Source organism: Protopterus annectens, chromosome 2.part1, assembly GCF_019279795.1.
Source record: "Protopterus annectens isolate FY-2018-M chromosome 2.part1, PAN1.0, whole genome shotgun sequence".
NCBI lineage: Eukaryota > Metazoa > Chordata > Ceratodontiformes > Protopteridae > Protopterus > Protopterus annectens.
This window is the reverse complement of record NC_056729.1, coordinates 1,876,680,607-1,876,701,851: the sequence shown is the minus strand read 5'-3', so window position 1 is coordinate 1,876,701,851 and position 21,245 is coordinate 1,876,680,607. Positions and strand designations below refer to the sequence as shown.

The window sequence follows — 21,245 nt, the reverse complement described above, 5'->3', positions numbered from 1 at the left end:
TAAGAGAGGTACAGCAACCTAAGCCTAAGTGAAAATAAAGAAGATTCCCCAATGGGGTACTTATCCGTATCATCTTCTGAAGCACAGAGCAAAACAAGCAAGCTGATGTTTGACTATGGCAGACAAGTTCTGAGGTCTGTGCATGCGGACATCACATTTATGGCCCATGGTTTATGGCCCTGCGTGTCACATCCCACACACCTGACAGCAACCAGGCTTAAGTTTTGGCACAGGAGCCGGACGTTCGGTTCGCCTGAGGCAGAGGATCCCACAAGTGAGAATACTGCAACATGTGAATAGAAGGACATCTGTAGGTTCTGAAGAAAGTCTTTTTGAAGTTTTCACCAAGATCTTTGATGAAACAGAAGAGCTGAGAGAGGAGTGTGGCAACTTTTTAGAGGTTTCTCCAGCTATGGCATCACCAAAAGAAGGTAAAAGCCCCTTTAAAATCAATTTGCTTTTGTGTTCCACTAATGATCAGGGGTTGAATGTATGACATATTATGCAGTTCTCTTGCAGGTGGAAGGGGCCAAGACAATTAACAGTGTGTGTTCAAGTCAGAGAGGGGAATCTTCTGGCTGCACTTCCAACACTTTTAAAACCCGCAGTGACTTTCTTTTTCAGCCATAGCTGTTAGAATGGAAAAACAAACTGCTACAATGCACTACTTTATCCACAACAATGACAACAAGGTTTAAAGATATACAGACAGAAATAATTTTCTACTTTTTTTTTTTTTTTTTTAATAGGAAGAGAAAAAGAGAAGAGAGCTACCTACAAAGGTAGCAAAGAACTACAATAAAACATAGAAGGGTGAAGGGAGAAAAAAGGAAGAACGAGACACTAACAACCATATCAAGAGTACACTGGTACGAGAAAAGGGAAAGGATTAAGAAAGAATATCCCTTTAAATACAGAAAAAAAAAACAAGTAATTATCTAGCCCAACACTTGAGACACAAATCACCATTGTCTTTCACCTAACAGTGGCAAAAGAGATCTGAGCTAATGGGGGATGGTGCATTATGGGTAAGGGAGAAGCTCGAGAGTACTAAGTTAACACAAGCTTTTACAGCAGACAAATCGGATGAGATGTCTCTGATCCGAGTTATGGATAAGGGAGAAGCTTGAGAGTACTAAGTTAACACAAGTGTTTACAGCAGACAAATCGGATGAGATGTCTCTGATCCGAGTTATGGATAAGGGAGAAGCTTGAGAGTACTAAGTTAACACAAGCGTTTACAGCAGACAAATCGGATGAGATGTCTCTGATCCAAGCCCAATAGTTGAGGATGGAATGAAAATTTACATCAGATCTGTAAGATTGCAATAGTAATGGAGACCTGACCTTGCTAGTTTAGTTTTTTGTTTATTTCATCTCATAGGAGATTACTAGGCTAATGGCTCAAGAGCCCTTACAAACCAAGACAACTTTACCTAGATTTTCTATCCATAGGAAAAGTTAACAAGCATCAGCAAGTGGGATTTTAAATGTTTTTCCAGAGTGCCTCTGTCCATACGGGACATGGGTGCCACCTCAGGAGTGAATTTGTGATTTCTCATACATTGGTCCAGATTGCACTTGAAGATGGTCAGGGAAGGGCACTGCTTCATATGAATAGGAAGCTTATTCCAGAGGAGGGGCAATCTCTGGGATGCATATCTGTCTCTCCAACATAATAGATCAGGTTTGATCTTTGGTGTGGGTAACCCTCGTACAGTTAGTTTTGTGAATATGCAACACTTCCATCAGGGCTGCATTAGAGACTGCCTTGTAGGTCAGGCACAGATCACCCATCAGTAATAGTCAGGAAACTAAAGGCCCTATCACTACATTCAATCTGTCCACATGACATGTTGGTTACACCCTGTATTTTTTTTTGGAGAGAAATCTCTTAGGACACTCCAACTGTTGCGGGTACCTGGCAAAGTACATGGCAAAGTGTGCACTTGTCTGATGAGGGCAGAGTACAGTGGTACTATGACATTCTTAGACCTGGATGCTATGCCCTTACTTATACGCTAAGCCACCTGAAAGGATTTTCTCATCAGCATGGACACATGGTGGTCTGTGTTCAGATTACTGTTCGAGTGCCCAGATCTATCACCAGTGGGTCCACTCTTAGTGGGCGATAACAAATTTGTAATTTGCAGGGGTATTTGATTTCCTAAAGGGTGCTATTATGCACTTCTTTGCATTTGACTCTGACACCAATAATTAGTCTGCATCAGACCTTTCTGCAGGATATCAACATCATCTGGAAAGTCAATGACTGCCCCCAGCTTGCCGTCCCCGGCAAACTTTATCATCCAGAAGCCTTCCACATTTGCCTCGACTTCACAGAAGCACATCCTGAACAGGAATGGTCCCAGTACTGAACCCTGTGGTACACCACAGTCAACTGACCTCTTGCTGATCTGGATTCACCCACTTTAACAATGTATCCTGTCCAAGAGCAGAGTTTATATTACCTCGTTGAAATTTTACTGCATCGAAGCAATAAATGTTTAACACAATTGATCGATGGGGTAAAATTTCGAACGAGGATAAAAAAAAAAAAACTAAAGTAGACAGGAGGCAAAGCCCCCCTGCACCCCCCACTACTTAAATATACCAACTCTGAGACCTCACTACATTGAGGTAAACAGAAATCTCCCCCTACGGAGACTTCCATTTACCTGGACGATATTCTTCGCTTCAGATATTGTCATGCCGATAATATCAGATTCAATATTGTCAGCTTGTGACAATATAATATAGACCCCCCAAGAGCCAACTGGCTATCCATCTGGCGACATACCCAGTTTTGTGAGTTTATTTATAATATCCGAGTGGGGAACTGTGTCAAATGTCTTGGTCAGTTTGAGGTGGGTGATATGTACGGTTTTACCCTCATCCATGGCCTTAGTGACCTTCTCAAAGAAATCCACCAGATTTGGTAGGCATTACCTGCCCTTGGCAAAGCCAAAGTGGGTCAGGTCCAGTGTTTGGAGGTGTCCTATGTCATTTGTCTGGTGCATGATTATTCTTCTCATTGTCTTGTATATAAGACTAGTCAAACTTATAGGTCTGTAAATTCCCAAGTCAGCAGCTGGTCCCCCTTTATGCAGGGGAATGACTGTTGCCTTCCTCTATTTTATCAGGATAACAGGCCAGTCCAGAAACTGTGGTTAAAAAGAGATCCTAATGGATCTCATAAGTCCTGACTTAAGCTGTGAGGCAACCTGGTACACTGTCAGTCCCCACTGAAGCCATGATTTTAGCTTTAGACAGCACTATGGCAACCTGTTCTTTGGTGATAATTGGAGGTGGAGTGACGGAGGGCATTTTTATGGGGGGGGCTAGAACTGGGTGTGCTGGGGAGGTGAAATTTGAGTTGAATTTTCAGCCAGCAGATTTGCTATGTCTTCCCACTGAGTACAGGTGATGGCATCTACAGCAAATTCTGCAAATTGCTGGGTGTTGGCTTTAGGACTGCAGACATAACTGAAAAATGCCTTCGCTTTGGAGGCTATTTTTACCTCAAAGTCTGTTTTCAGAGACTTGACTAGTGCCCTGATTCACTTTAGACTAATTCAGGACATATTTCTCTGTTGAGCACATTCCCTCTTACCTGTGGACAGGATGGTCTTTCTTTTGCTGTACAACCTACTAATACTAGGGGTGCACCAGGGCGGCTTGCTTTTGTGGTGTGATGTGGCTTGACTTGGTGGCTTGCTTTTGTGGTGTGATGTGGCTTGACTTTGGTTTGGTGCTGCCATTTTCATGCAGTTGTTTATATGGACATACAGGGCTTCTGTGTACACCTCTGCACAGGTATCTATGGTATCTGCATTTGGGCAAGCTTCAAAACTAGCCATGCCATCCCTTAAGAGGGAGTAACTTACCTTAGAGAAGTTATTAAGAGTTTTTGTTGTTAGGTGGAAAGACTAGTTTTAACCTGTATTTCAAGGGATAGTGCTTTGTGATCTGATCTTACTAGTGAGGACATAACACTGGGGGGAGGGGGTGCAGCACTCTCCCATATTTGTGAGTACTAGATCTAGGACATTTGCTCTCCTAGTGGGAGTGCAGACTAGCTGCTCCAGGGCATTTGAATTTACAAAGTTAAGAAATCTTTGGGCCTGTATGTTTGCAGATCTCTATGCCTCTCAATTAATGTAGGGGTAGTCAAAATCAACCATGAGTATGGTACTGGGCTGCATTGTGAGTGATTCTAGTAACTTCAAGTATGATGTATGGGTTTATTGATTCACAGTAGGGGACCTGTAGGTACCAAGAATATGGTAATGGATTTTTCCCATGGTTAGTTGGACATGGAGTAGCTCAAACATGTCATATTGTTTGATCAGCCCTGATGTGTGCTTATCCTTTATGTAGAGATACAGTCCACCTTTAGCTCTTTTATGTTCAGTGGGTGGGCAAAATTATGAACAGTATTATAGCCATGCACTGCTGGAGTGCTTTCAGTGTCTCAACCATGTTTCAGTAACTGCATGGACATCGGCATTCTCCAGGATGAGGAGAGCTTCCAGGGTGTGCAGTTTCTTGTTGAAGCTCCTAGCACTGAGAAGTAACACCTTTACCTTGTCCTGGGTAACTTTTGTTATGTTGGAAGGTTTATCTGTTTGGCAATGCCTAAAAAAAGCATTATAGGGGTGGATAATGTTTTGGGCAATATAGGAGAACCTACAGGCGACAGGTGAAGACCACCGCTGGCAAAGTAGTGTGACCCATCAACCATGTCCTCCCAGGCTGACAAGTATTGGACCCCTTTGGAATGACACCAGTAGCTAAAGGCAATCATTTTCTGCTGCTTTTGGGGCACCATCCTAGGAGATGGTCAATGGCTTACACTACCGAAAAGATTTTTAAGAACAGTCTTCTTTTCTAATCAGTCATCAGGACACTTTTATTAAATGAACAGCCACTTCTTAAACTGGCTTGCTCTACTAAAGGACTGTTAATGGGTGCATTATTTCAAACTACTTTTTGGGTCCCAAACAAACAAGGCACAAAGTATGACCATTTCTTTTAACATATGCTCAAATGTTAGACTTCTTTTCCAGCTGCACCATGTTATAAACTACAGGACAGTACAACCTCTAAGAAATAACCCAATTAAAATCAAAAAGCTTTTTAATGAAAGAAAAAACATAGAAAAGTGACTATAAAATAAGCTACATTAACATAGTTTAGTCCTATGAGCAGAAAGAAAGGAAGGCACAACAATTGCAATGATAACTTTTATTGGGAAATTAAGCCACTGTAACTGAGACGTGCTCATGATGTACCGAAAGGCTAAAAAAACAAAACAAAGGACCTTGTAGCACCTGATGATGCCAGCTGTGTGTGTTGGCACTGTTACAAGAGCCTTTCAAATGAAAGCAGAGCCCAAATTTAAAATACCTTTAGAAGAAAAGACTGGAGCGCTAACTCATTAAATACCTTTTTCCTCAATCTCATGCTTGAGTATCTCCAGGTCCATGGTCAGCTCCTCCACTTTCTCTTTCAGAGAGTCGACCTCCTGCTGCAGAGACTCTGCCCTTTCTTCTGCCATTTCTTTGTCTAGCGTTGCCATTTCAATTGCATCTGCAGTATCCGCCATCTCCTCCATGTAGTGCTCTTTTGCTTCTAAGGCATCTTTAGCCTCCTACAAGCAGAAACCAGTTTAGTCTGTTAAAAACATTAGACTCTGAAGCTTCCACAATGAAAAGGCACATAGAGGTAAAGCAGGGCAAACTGATCCAAATTACAATAAAATTTTAAACAGCCATACAAGAAAAGTAAAATGAGAAATTTAAGTAAACTAACACAAGTAAAATGAGGCAAAACCACACACTTGTGTAACACTACTCTACCAGCAAAATGTTGGCTGTTTCAAAATTAGATTTACTAATAGTTTGTAATCCAGTAACAAATGCTTCTACAATACAAAAATGCATAGCTTTTGACTAGGCATAAACAAAGAATATTTGCCTAATCCACTGGATAACAAAACAATGCACTAAGTACTACTTTTTCCTTTGGGAAAATGAACAAATTAGACTTCAGTTTTATAAAACTATAAATCGGCAACTTCTCTGCACTGCAATCAGAAAACTAGAAAATCAGTTTATTATAGAGGACGTGTGAAGGGAAAAGACAGCATCAGCTAAAGATATTTAATAATTTCACTGCCAGACATCAGTGCAGCCATAATTTCACTGCCAGATCAGTGCAGCCATCTGTTAGGATAGTGAAGTTTTATACTCAAACCTTGCTAGACCACACAAGGGCAAACCTAAATACAAGCTAAGCAGGAATACTCATTGTTACCAAGCTAGAATATAAACCACAAAAATCAAGGAATACCTAAAGTCAAAATGGTGAACCAAACCATAAAAAAGTATATATTTATTTATTTTTTATTCTTTGACTCCCTTTGCATGGTCTCTAGGGAGATTCCTATACCTCCATTTTCCATAGTTTCGCCAGTACTACCCTCTCTTGGATCGCACTCTTGCTGGCTCTGGAAGGGGAAGTGGACCAGAATGGAGTGGTCATTAGTGTCATATATGTTCTCCTGTACAGATGGAGATTTCTTGCATTTCCTAATTGGGTGGAGCTACCAACATACTTACCATCATTATATGCAATATCAGTTAGCTCTGACACCTCCTACAAAGTTGAAATGCTAAAGGTAATCTGATGCTCAATTATGACAATTTGCATCACTGGGGAAGTGTTTCAGCTTGGGCAAAAATCCTTCCCTCCCTCTTAGAGTGGTTGAGCCAGCAAAAAGCCACACCATCGCAACTCACCCTTCCAGTGCCTGAGCTGCAAGTCGAACTTGGGTTGGCTGGTTGTAGTCAGGATTCCACTCCTCTGTGTCACAAAGCCAGAGACAAGATGTACAAAAAGACTCACCATAAATGCAGATTTTCAACTACAGTTATGGTGCAGCAAGCACAGGAATTAACCACAGGTGTACATCATCTCTCAAGTCTGACTTCCAAATCTTTGGGTCATGCTCAGTACACACCTGCTAACCTTCCTTAGCCCAGAATGTTGGCAATGACATGGCAAAAAAGAAAAATCTATTTCAGTAATTTCACAGCCTTTTTCTTTTTTGCCAGATGGTCATTGGCAACCGTGGATCATCATGAGGGCAAAAATAAAGGTCACTTGTTTCTAGCCTACAAAGCCCGTGGGAATCAAGAAGGCAGACTCCACCTAGACTCCAGGGTATCCACAACAGAATGCCTAAGACACAGCCGCTGGGGTCTTGTGTGAGGGTAAAGTTGTATAGTGGGCCTTAAAGAGTTGTCTGAGAACCTTCCTACCTCTAGACAGAAAACATTTGTTGAAAAAGGCAGTACAAGGGTGAAAGCCTACACTGCAGCTGGAACCTTACCTGAACCATCTACCCTTCTACCAAGTATAATCTCAGAACCATACTCTGTTCATCATAGGAATCCCTGTTGCAATATAATTAATTAATTACCTTACCAAGGAAACACTACCAAAGCAGTAGCATACCCCCTATAACGAGAAAGAGGAAATAATAACAGGCCTTGCAATACAGCTGTGGTAAAACCCAGTCCTGTTCTTCAAATAAAGATCAATTTTGTAATTTCTGGAAAATGTACAAGATAGTTCATCTGCCAGTCTCATACGTATTTTGATGTGGCATATTAATGCTTTGCTGACTGGGTTAATCCACTACACCCATAATCTTTTTATTATGAGACCCAAGGTCGTATTCATTCTCGACTTACCAAGATATCTACTGACCGAGAAACATGTTGATTAGAACCCTCTGTGTGTGAAAAATTAGAAACAGTTAAAAAAAGCCAATATAAGTTATTACAGAGTGAATACAGAGTAACTGTTAAAAAGGCAGTCTTTTTTATCAGCTATAGTAAAATTCATTACACTGGCTAATAATTACGTTATCTGAATACTAAGAAAGAATAAATTTGGAGATAGCAAGAGAAAATAAAACAGAAAAAAAGAAAAAGCTCTGGCTGGAGGGAAAACTGCAGTTCAGCCAAAATAAAAATTCAAATTTGACCCTTCTAATTTAGTGGAAAAAAAATAAATAAAATGCACTCAGAGGTGTTTAATATACGTCAGACGTTGGAGGAAACAAAGTTAAATGGAAAAAATGGAAACTAAGTAGCTATTGAGATGAGTTAATAAAACTGCAGTAATTAAGAGAATGACAAAGACCAACAAAACAAATGTTCTCAAGAAGAACTAGAAATACCACGCTAGAAGGCAGTGCACTCAGACAAAACCGGAGATGTCTTTCAGTACCAGAGAAACTAGAAAACATACACTGCATTAACCTTACGAAAGTACAAATTACTGTTGACAAGACTCTCAGAACAAGGCATATATCCCATCATAACTCCCTGGAATGCTGGCTGGCTCACAGATAGGACCCAAGAAGTCAGGACTGGTGAGACCATTTCCACCAGGAGCCCATTCACCAGCAGAGCACACAGGGGTCTTTGCTGGGCCTGCTCCTGTTCAGCATGTTCTACTCAGAAGTCAAAGCTAATGTCAAAGTCCTATGGCTCACCAGGTTCACAGATGACTGTAAACTGGGAGCTATCACAGATTCCCTCCACAACACAGAGGGTTTGACAAACAAATGACTGGTGCCATAGCCACTGATTACATTATAGTGCCCTTCGGGAAAGCTGTTCATCCAACCTAATCACTCCACTCCACTGATTAAACATCTCTAAGAGATAACCCAGGAGTAAGAGATTTGGAAACATATATATATATATATATATATATATATATATATATATATATATATATACACACACACACATACATACACACATCTGTGTGTGTGTGTGCATGTGTGTGTATACATATATATATATATATATGTATATATATATATATATATATATATATACACACACACATGTATATATATATATATATATATATACACACACACATGTATATATATATATATATATATATATATATATATACACATATATATATATGTATGCAGTATACATGTGTGTGTGTGTATATATATATATATATATATATATATGTATATATATATATATATATATACACACACATGTATGTATGTAGATATATATATACACACACACACACACACACACACACACACACACTCATACACAGATGTATGACCAACATGTAGCCAAGACAATATATATATATATATATATATATATATATATATATATATATATATATATATATATATATATATATATACATATATACACACACACACACACACTCATACACAGATGTATGACCAACATGTAGCCAAGACAGTAAGATCATTCTATCTCAACAAACCAAAACTGATATCGGCAACCCGAAAAAAACTTTGCAAACATAAAAATAAATTAGCGACTGTTAGAAACTGAAAGTAGCCACAAAAACAGATGAAAACTAGCGCTTTCTTTCACTTTATTCTTATCGTGAACTTCTTCAGAAAACCAGGATGCCTCCCAACATCCTGGTTTTAAACCCGTAAAACAGGAAGTGATGTTATTACATTAATCATCTGTCACAATAACAATATTTTATATTTAAAACATCTAACATTTAAACATACTTATTAAATCTGACACCTATATTACATTTTAAAAATTATCATTTTAAAAAATAGATGAAATATGATCATTTAACACGGTAATGTAATAAAATAATGGAAATATTGAAACACTATCAAATTAATGTGAGGCATAACCATAATTAATACAGAAATGCCTAATGAAATACTTAAAAATGATGGATGTATATGATATAATAATATCAGAACAATACTCAATTTTGTAATCAAATGGAAAATTATCCACAATAAGACAAACTAACTCAACCATATATGACAGTCTCTCTCCCCCCCCACGCTGATACACAAGTATACATAAAGATACTCACTATGGATAACAAACACACTCAACATACCATGTCGATGCACAATAGTGGTGTAATGTACACTCTAATATAAATATAAACCTGTACATGAACGCTCACTCAAAAATGCACCTAAACCTACCTATTGTAAAACAAAATGTAGAAGACTATGTGTGAGATGTCTTACAAAATCTAACTCAGACTACCGACTTCTGAAGAAGTTCACGATAAGAATAAAGTGAAAGAAAGTGCTAGTTTTCATCTGTTTTTGTGGCTACTTTCAGTTTCTAACAGTCGCTAATTTATTTTTATGTTTGCAAAATCATTCTCTCTCACCCATCTGATAAGAAAGGATAAGGCATCCAGATCAAAAGGCGTTATAGTACCACTCTACTCAGCTCTTTTCAGACCCATCATTGAATACAATGCCCCTTTGGCATGTACCTAACCAGGCACCTGCTACAGTTGGAATGCTCTCAAAAGTTACTCATCAGCAGACCCCAGAGCATGAATACCCTGCCCTACACAGACTGCCTTAAGGCCCTCTTTACTCGGTCTTCTACACCTTACTGAGACGTGATCCGGCTTGGCCTATAAAGCATCCTCAGACCCAGCTCTAATGGACCTCTTGCACATCCGAAAAACAAACAGCACTAGAGCCAAGGACCTGAACTTTGCCTGCAACATAAACAAAACATACTGGAGAGACGGCTTTGTGCCTTAAAGGACTCCCAGTACTATGGAAACAACTCTCCATCCATGTGAAGCAGAGTTCATCCCTAACCCTTAAGTGAAACCCTGATCACTGGATGGTAAATTGCAACTTCACCCCTGGTCTGACACCCATGTCTCTGACAAAGGCCGACAGCAAGTTAGCTCAAACTACTATACCCCCTCATAAAACCCTCAGCTACCTCCTTCCTAACATACCACCACCATACAAGTGTCCAATGTACTCAAGGACAAAACTGGGTTGGGTTGCACAGTTAAGTCTTATAAAAACACTGGTGATCAAGAGCCTTGTAAAACCTGTGAACCTATTATGGATTGCCGTTTACCTGACTTCTGCTGAACTTGCTTGAAGTGTTTCCTGAAGAAAGGCCCAGGGCTAGAGGGATAGTTTCTGCTATATTTATGGACAGGTGACGCAGAAAGCAGTTTTCCTCCCTGGATTTACCTGGATTAACTTAATCCTTTCTTTTTAGGGACTGGAGTGGAAGAAAGAATAGTTGTGTAAAATCTTAACATAACCATAGATGTCCTTCTCTTCCATGTTGCAGTATTCTTAGTGTGGGATTTCCTGCTTCAGGCGACTCGCATGTCGGCCCCTATACAAAAGCTTCAGTTTGGCTGTTGCAGCTACGTGGGACGTCACACATAGGGCCATAAACCAGGGACCCTGTGTGTGACATTTGCATGCACAATCCTCAGAACTTGAAGCTAAGCAGGAAAAGTAGATAGCCCAACAGTATAGGCTGCCAAAGGTGACATGTATAAGACCCTGGGTCTCTTCTGTAATGGACAGAGGCATCAGGGAGCAGTTAGACTGGTAGAGTCAGTGAGGGGGAATGGTGGGTGGGAAGGAATACTGCAACATGGAAGAGGACAGAAATCTACGGTTATGGTAAGACTTTACACAACTATTCTATGCCCTTTTATTCCTATGTTGCAGTATTCTTGGTGTGGGAGAGTACCACAGTTTAGTTTGATGAAAGGGTGGCGGATGCAGATGATGATTCCACAAAGCCTTGTAGGATTGCCCTGGCAAATCCTGCATGTGCTTTGGAGATTTGGTCCAATTTGTAATGTTTGGTGTGTGGATAGTGGACCATGTAGCTGCTTCCATAATGGAAGCTCTGTCCATGCCTTTTTGGAAGGCCCTGGAAGTGGCCACTGCTCTTGTGAAGTGTGCCTTAACCCAAACTGGAGGGGATTTAACATGGTGTAAGTAGCAGAAACAGACTGCCTTTCTAATCCAGGATACAATGGTCTGTTTGGTGACCGCCCTGCCCAATGCCCTGGGGTGGAAAGATACAGAGATTTTCTGGATTTTCTAATGTCTTTAGTCTTGTCCAGGTAAAATCTCAGTTGCCTGTGGACATCTAGGGAGTGGAGTATCCTCTCTCCTTGGTTAGTGGGAGAGGGGAAAAAATTGGGTAGGTGAATGGATTGATTTAAAGATAAGTCATTGACTACCTTGGGCATGAAGGAAGGGTTAGTTCTCAGTGTGACCATGACCGTATGAAAAATGGTGTAAGGTGAGCATGCCATTAAGGCTTGTAGCTCGGAAACCCTTCTGGCAGAGGTAACAGCCACTAACAGTACTGTTTCCCCAAGTACAAAACTGTAGAGAGGCTGTATTAGCCGGTTCAAAGGGGAGCTGAGTGAGTTTTTCCAGGATGAAGTTCAGGTCCAATGGAGGAGGAATAGACTTCTTAGGTGGTCTGATATGCAAGACCCCTTTAAGGAAGAGTTTCCTATGTAGCCTGGATAACAAGGGGGGATTTAGAGGTAAGCAGGCTGATAATGCGGAGAGGTGCACTTTCACTGATGAATAGGAAAGTCCACCCTTTATAAGTTGATGCATATATGAGAGGACTAGGGGGTATCAGTCTCGTAAGGGTCCCTTTCCTGTCACAGACACCACTGAGTAAATCCTTCCCATTTGGCAAAGTATGATTTTTTAGTAGTGGGTTTCCTGGCCTCCCTCAGGACTGATAGCACATCCTCTGAATAGTGGTGTTTGAATGGGGTTAGTAATTTATCATCCACAGGGTCAGGGATAGCATTTGCAAGTGTGGGTGTAGGAGAGTTCCTTTGTCTTGTGTTAGAAGGTTGACCTTGTGGGGTAACTTGCAGTCACTGTCCTTGGCTAAATTGTATAGCAGGGGGAACCAGTGCTGCCTTGGCCAGTAGGGAGTCACTAGCAAGATTTTTGGTTTGTCCTTCCTGATTTTCTGAAGGACTTTCTGAATCAGAGGGAAGGGGGAGAAAGACATATAGGAACATCCCCTCCCAGGTGAAACTGAAGGCGTCTGAGTAAGTCTTTGTGCAGAAGGTCTGCAGCTGCTTTTTCTGGGGGGAGAAAGGTATCTGTTACACTGGAGATTAGTGGAAAAGCATACAGGAACACTCCTATTTAAGGAAAGGGAAGGGAAAGGCAGCTGTTTTCAAGACTTCTTGCATGGAACTGTGGAATAGAATTTTGTCAGTTGATTGATCAGAGAGGCGGCAAAGAGGTCTACATGAGGAATTCTCCACAGATGGATCAAGTCGTAATACAACCCCAATCCAGTTTCCATTCATGAGGGTCTGCCCTAGTCCTGCTATGCTTCTCTGCCACACAGTTTTGCTCTGTCAGACTTTAAGATGCCAGGAGAGTGAGACTGTGTAGTGAAGCTATAGCCCAAGCTAGCATGACAAGTCTGCAAAGGGGGGTATGACCTGGTTCTGTTTGTTGATGTACCACATGAGTGTGGTATTGTCTGTAACCACCTAAATAGGTCTCTGGGACCAGATGGTTCAGGGAGTTGAGTGCCTTGATTAGAGCAAGCATTTCCTTGATCTTTATGCCCTTGTGTCTGTCCTTGATGTCCGACGTCCCATGCACAAAAATGCTCTACAAGCAAAGTGCAAAGAATCTATGGTGACTGACTGCTTTGGAGCAGGGTGGGAGAAGGGGACACCTATATTTAAGGATATTTGTTGTCTCCACCAAAATACTTCTCTTCTGACAAACATCAGCACTGGGGGGCTGATGCTGGGACCAAAGATATTTCAAATACTATTGCCTCTTTCTCATATGGAGTCTTGCCAGGGGTACCATGAGAATCATAGATGCCACGAGAACCCAAATCCTTAGATATTCCCTTGCAGTGACTGATGTCCGAGTGAAAAACGTTAGAAATAAATTTAAATAAAGATATATATTTTTCCTGTGGAAGAAAAGGTCTTTTAACTGAGGTACTTAACTTGACATCCCAGGAACATAATCCTGTGCAATGGAATCCAGAATGACTTTTAAATGTTCTCTTGCAATCCCAGTTTGTGCAAGAGATCTCTCAGCCGAGAGAGAGAGAGAAACTCCTGACACCTTGAAAAAGACTCCGTGTAGATGAGCAAGTCATCTTAATATGGAAAACTGTGGAGACCCTGTAGCCTGCAATGAGCTACAATCAGAGCTATGCACCTTATAACACATCTGTGCAATGGATAGTACAAAGGGTAAGGTATAGAACTGATAATGACACACACAGACAGACACACAGACAGAGACAGACACACAGACAGAGACAGAGACAGAGACAGAGACAGAGACAGAGACAGAGACAGAGACAGAGACAGAGACAGACAGACAGACACACACACACAGACACACACACAGACACACACACACACAGACACACACACACACAGACACACACACACACACACACACACACACAGACACACACACACACAGACACACACACACACAGACACACACACACACAGACACACACACACACAGACACAGACACACACAGACACACACACACACAGACACACACACAGACACACACACAGACACACACACACAGACACACACACAGACACACACACACAGACACACACACACAGACACACAGACACACACACAGACACACACACACAGACACAGACACACACACAGACACACACACAGACACACACACAGACACACACACAGACACACACACAGACACACACACAGACGTTTAGTGTCATCAGGAAATTTGAAACGGGAAGTAGTAGTAGTAACAGGCTGCAAACTGACAACAGTATGAATTTGGGAACCATCACAAACAGGGTTAGGAAAGACGGACTCAAAACTGGTTTCCAAGCATTTTCTTTCTTCGACACTAAGAACATCCTTGAATAAAACCCATTCCCAACTTGGGAAGGGCAAACTGGTTCTATAACTCGAGACAGCATGAGATGAAGAATACGTGGAAACAAGGGGCTGATATGCAGGATGAGGAATGACCCCCCCCCCCGCCAAATAATGGAAGGGTTTCTTCTTTCTGCTATCTGTACCCTTGTTGAATGATTTTCAAAAAAACATTTGTCTGAAACTATCGGTTGTCAAAGAAAAAAATGGAGATTCAGATTTTCTGGAAGAGAAAAGGGACGAAGGTGACGGAGGCTCTCAAGGTCTCGAACAGCCATTCAGATTTGACGGTCCTTCCTTGATTTTAGGGGGTTTGATGCTCCTTTTTGGAACCCTTACTATTTCTTCAGTCTGTTTATCTGAATTCTGCTGAGACTGTTTATTCTGATTTGTGCCACAATTAGATGAGGAGAAAGAAAATCCCTTGGACAACTTGGAAAAGTATGGCTGAAAAGTTCTTAGAGATTCCCTGGATCAGCTTGGCCATTTCATCATAGGCTTTGGTTATCTCTGCAACAGATGGACCAAACACTAAATCTATATCCAAGGAAGAATTTAAAATCTCATTTTTACACCATCTAGGAAGTTCTGAGAATGTATCCAAGCAAATCCCCTTAAAACAGTACCAGTGGCCATAGACCTGAAAGAAGTACCAACAGGGTCATACATATAGTGCAAACAATGAGTAGTGACCTGTGCAACATAAGAAACTAAGTTATTTAAAGCAGTTTTTTTCTTCACAAGAAAAAATCTGTAGATACAGTATTCCTCAGTATTCCTCATACTTTCCCAGTTTGTCACAGCAAGCTTTAAAATATCAGCCTGACAATTCAAAAATTTGAAAATCCAAGTAGTATATATTTTTCCCATATCTGTTAATTTCCCCCTCCTTATTAAAAAGCTAGGATTGGAATTAACTAAGAGCTTAGCAGCAGTGGAAACTACAGCAAGGTTAGGTTTGGGAGTAGTGTATAAAAATTTAAAAGACTGAAGAACTATATAAAACATATCTGCCTTTTTGTGGACAGTTGGCTATAAGGAAAATCACATGCAGTAACACTCGCATTCTCTACAGCATACAGGACAGGAAGAATGGGTATAACATCTCTCAGTATTTTCTGAAGGACTGAGAAACCTTAGCGTTCGTTAATGACACATTCCACCAATAGCCTTAAAGAGAAAACCCCACAGGAAGAATCAGAAAATGAGTTCTCCCTGAAGTCTGAATCAGAAATCTGAGGACAAAACCCTGGAACAGTCCCTGCATCTTCCTGTTCAGACTGAGAATACTAAATCTCTTCAGGGGAAAGAGGAATCCCTTTTTCTTATACCAGAAACTACTTTACAAGAAGGATCAATAGCCTGAAATAAACCCTGAGCCAGTCTCAGTAAACTACTCCTAGGTTTAAAATAACTTTCCTAAAGAGGAAAGTAATAAGACATCAATACAATTTATAAAACTAAGTTTTTTCTCCAAAACCGAACTTATCTGCCCAGCAAAGAAAAGCACAAGCCAACCGTCAATCTTCAAAAGCATCAGAGATGTGTACTCTTCGGCAGCAGTAAAGCTCTGAAGGACTTTGCATCTCAACTTGTTTAGTCTGCTCAGTTTGCGCTGCTTGACATCTTGGGTGTGTGGAAGGTGCCCTGAAGTTCTGGTGGTTGTTACATCCTTGGCAGGATATTACTCTCATACAGTTAAGGCTACTGCAGCAGTGATCAATATGAAGAAAACATTATTTTACTTGGAGACCAGCAGTCTGCAGGCACAAACAACTAATCATAACAGGCTTAAACAGTGAGTTCTGAGTGAAAGTTGCAAGATACAATGAAATTAACTTTTAAAGGTACACTGTAAAGCAGTTCACTGAAAAACAAATGAAGTTTGAAACTGTGGAAATTGAAAAGGTACCCAAGTTGTTGCCTCCTCAACAACCTTAGTACCTTAATGCATGAAGCATAACCATGCAAAGTAAAGTTTAAGGCGAGCCAGTGCACTTTTTCTTAAGATTAAAAGCTAAGGCTTGCCGAAAGCATGCATCCTGTTTTGTACATATGGAGGGGGAATAGACATAAAATAAGAACAGACAGGCAATCAGGCTAAGTGAGAACTAGCATGCTCTTTAGCACAGTTACCATTTATTTTAGATAAGGTAATACACGTGGTTGCAACCATCAGTTTGCAGCAACTGCTCCTATTTAGACAGGAAACTTCATTTTTGGAAAGCCAAAGTGTGCGTGTTTGCTGCAAGTTAAATGTATTACTTCCCCTCTAAATGGTGAAGTCCTTACATACTGGAGCTATATGAATGACTTTAATATATTGTTTTATTGCCTTTTTTTGTAAATAACACCTTTTAAACTCTCATGCTACAAGTGGGAACCCAAGCATTATAATGCATGTTTATATTACCTCATGTATACTGTAGTGTTTGTAAACAATTTTATGGTGTATGTAAAATTTTGTGAAGCTTTTCTCCCTGGGCCTCTGTTGAAAAATGGTGCTAGCTCAGTCAGACATTCCCAGTCAACAAATGCCAAATAGGAATGGTGGTTATAAAATTATTTAGTTTTGTGTTCCTTCACTGTTTTTTTATTGAAGAGAAAAGGTATGGAAAAATCTGGCAAGGTCAAATAAAGATGAGGAAAAAGCAACCGTATGCTATATCTATATTAACATGGAATGTAAATGTCCTAACATATGAAAGAGTTCTGAACTATATTAAGCATACAAGCAAATAGCAATGCTACAGGAGACACATTTGGATAGATATGAGAAGGATGATCATGAAATGGAGACTTCAAGAGATGAACAGAGACAATAACTTTGGATGCGAGTCCTTAAGGAAAAAGTCAACAACCTTGCAGAATATTATATTCTTAAAGTAGCAAAAGGCATTCTAAGAACTAAGCCATTGCACAGATTTTACCAATAGGGATGACAGCAAGCAAGGGTATAAAAATGGGCAAGAGAGGGCTGGAATTTAGTGCAAGAAATTAGTTTAGAAACCAAGGTACTGACAACACATAACTTGAGTGGGAAAGATAATACAGTAAGATGAAGTCATTCCTATGAGACCCACCCTTAAGAATAGGCGGGTTTTTTACTGATTTTTATTGGTTGTGCTTGTTTTAAAATGTTGGTTTTTGGGAGATGCTTTATCTGATGAAGGGCAGAGGCCCGAAAGCGCTCATCATTTGTGTATCTAATTTCAATAAACAGAAGGAGTTGGTCTTCGAGCAGTGTCCAGTCTCATTGGTTTTTGGATTTTCATTTTGGTTTATTTGACTGGACTTTGGTGAGGCACAGAACATTGTTTTGTTTTCACAGTAAGATGAGGCTAAGCAGAAGTTTGGACTACAAGTTACAGGCTGCCTTACTTACAAGGGACTGATTAAAGAGTACAAAGAGAATGTATGAGGGTGTGTTAAGTAAAATGTCAGCTCTGATAGAGTTTTTACTTGTGTCTAGAACAGAAACTTCTTAAAATATGGATAATTAATAGGGCATATAGAATACTGCACGATAACTATAAGAATCAATCAGATGAGGTTAGAAAAGACTGGGAAAACAAAAAGGAAAGGCAATTTGCAGAACAATAGGAAGAAATGTACAAGGCTCCCAAGTATGCAAGAAAGCACAGCAGGTTTAGGATTTTTCATGCAAGTTCTTGCATACATATGTTTACACCCCAAGTATTCTTCAAAGAATTTTTCCATAGGAAGATGGCAATTGCTAGATATGCAAAAGGGGAACAGAGGGGCAGAGGGGTAATCAGGACCTTTTTTTGTGAATGTAAAGAGTTGGCAGATTTTAAAATTTTCTCTATATAGTATTTTGACCAAAATCTTGGGGAAACAACTGCAATTAAGGGAATTATCCTTTTCAGCTAGTATACAGGATATAAATGTACAGTTGTGTACACTTACCATAAATGTAGATGTTCGAGTGTATTCACTGTTGCAGTCATTACATTTGGGTTATCTGCCTGCAGGTAGCCCTCAGCCAGCCTGAATACCAGAGTCTTGGATTCCTGTGTTGGATGTTCGGATAACCCAAATGTAATGAGTGCCACAGCGAAACACAAAGAACATTTGCCTAGACATAGTAATGGCTTACTAAGTGCAATATCACTGTTAACAAAAAAGCAATTACTACAAAAAGGAAATCAAAATCTAAACCAAATGAAACTTAAGTATTGATCATTCTAAAGAAAATAACTGGACTTGGGATTTTTAGAAAAGGAAAGTAGCGCATTTCATAGAAATAAAGGGAAGCTATGGACACAACAGATGTAGAATAGTGCCTAGGAGAGGAATGAGGTTTAAGAGAAGGCAGGAATCGAGCAATGTACGTAATGCTGAAGTGAATAAAATTTGTTAAAAAGTAAATGTATGTATGCTGCATGACAGAAACCATTACTAATATTTGTTTTCTTTTCCATTAATGTAACTAAAGCCATATTACCATTTTAAATGTGGTAATTTAATAAAGATGTTAAAAAAGACTAGCCAAATAAAACAAACTGCCATAAACTAGACTTCAAAGAACTAATCTATTTTACGAGGTGGCAAAATCCTACATCTCTGAGTTCCTGTTGACAGTTCAAGGGGTTAACTGTGCTCATAAGAATACTGAAAATTTAAGTACAATTAGTGTAATATGTACAAAGCCTGTCAATGCTGAATCTGTGAGAACTGCCTCTTTTATAAGGCACAGCAATTTTCCAATTTGTAAATACAAGTAGCATGAATACACAGGGTGCAGGGGGCTTGTTTCTCTGCAAAATGGTTTAAATGTGTTACAGCAAAACTCAGTTTACTTTTTTTTAACAAGTATAACTTATATTTAGTTTGTTCAGTTTCAGGACAAAAAATCCATCTCAGTCCCAATCTTTCAATTCTACACCCATCCCCTCATGCAGAGGGAAGATGACCTGCACCTCCCATTCTAAAACAATACACTTTGAGGTCACCAAACCTCAAACAATAGGGTGTGCCGAATTTTATTACTCACCTGTTCTTGTTAGCAAATTAGACTGGATCTGACCTATTTGTTATCTGTCAACTGTTTGAGCAAATGTAGCATGGTAATCTATGAATCTATGTATAAGCTGCAAAAACAAAAAAAAGTAAATGTATCCTGACCTTCCTGGCCTCCTTCAACTGCCGCTGCAGGTCTGTCTGCTGCTCCTGCATTTTGATTTTCCACTCTTGGAGCTGTTCCAGCTGGATTTTGCATTTCTCTAGCTCTTTGAGTTTAGCCTTATCCTCACTTCTTTTAACCTTCAAGGTTTCAAGTTTTTCTTCCAAGTCCTTCACCTGATTCCGAAGATTCTCTTCCTCCTAAAATAGAAAATACACCAACACAAATAAAATGAACAAATGCCACACTACAAAAACAGTATAACTTCATGAGGTACTCCTAACATAATTAGATGAGCTTGTAACAGAATTTAGACATGAATTGTATCAACAGCTGTTAAGACCAACTTTGCAATATTTTTCTTCTCTCTTCATCCTCCAAGACTGCACTCTGTACCTTCACATGGTACATCTGTAAAAATAGAGTTCTTCCATCGCTATCCAGTACATTCCCATGTGATCAAGGAATTTTTAGAAGAAAAAAACTTGTCAATAAACACATCCATTTCTAAAAATATCCTGAATCATGAAGGATACTTAGGATAAATCATATGGGTACAGACATATCCCTCAACCTCTAAAATAAAGAAATCTAGGCAAAGACAATGAAATAGGGGAAAATGCCCAAAAGCAGAGAGTTTTAAACTCTGCTCTTACAAAGTTAGAAAGTTGCTAGAACAACACATATTGTATTAGCAAGCATGTACTGAATGATATCAAGTTTGCATGTCATTATTTAGTGACTTTAATCCAATCATTTGCCAGAAAAACACAAATTTTATGAGGAACAGTTCAAAAATGTGTGGCAAAAATCTGTACAGTTGAAAGGTATGGATATAGCCCAATAAAAAAAAAAAGTTTAAACTGGGAGGATACAGGGCAGAAAATGTCCTGATGCAATGTCTTAAAGCATCTGCTACTGCAATACATAACACTCACAACTGCACTTTTATACATACTCAGAACCTAGTAACCCACATATATACCCATGTTAATCTCACAAAAAAGTCCAAATACCACTCCAAACCTCTAGAGAGACAGGATCCGCTTCTGAAGCTGAAGGCGGCAAACTTGCTCTGAGGTATATTAACTTGGTGGGGCATTGTGGGTAAAGGAAGTAGCCAGAGAGTTTCAGCTCTGAGGATCTGGTAGAAACGTGAATCACGAACCTAAACCCATCATTTGTGGAACAAATGAAAGGACAAAATCAGATTCTCCTTTTTGCATCTCTCTGAAAGGAATGGAAGTAGGTGGAACAACTATTTAATTTACAGTT

General features: G+C 39.8%; 1 protein-coding gene across 7 annotated transcripts in view; it reads right to left on the bottom strand.

The window, feature by feature from the left end:
• The window catches only part of DCTN1 (dynactin subunit 1), a 1,835,652-nt gene that overhangs the window by 1,066,170 nt on the left and 748,237 nt on the right, over positions 1–21,245 (bottom strand). For all 7 annotated transcript variants that reach the window (XM_044063298.1, XM_044063299.1, XM_044063300.1 and 4 more), the window contains 2 exons: positions 19,973–20,170; positions 5,449–5,653 (listed from right to left, as the gene is read on the bottom strand). In XM_044063298.1, the coding sequence (XP_043919233.1) occupies positions 5,449–5,653; positions 19,973–20,170 (403 nt within the window). The remainder of the gene's footprint in view (positions 1–5,448; positions 5,654–19,972; positions 20,171–21,245) is intronic.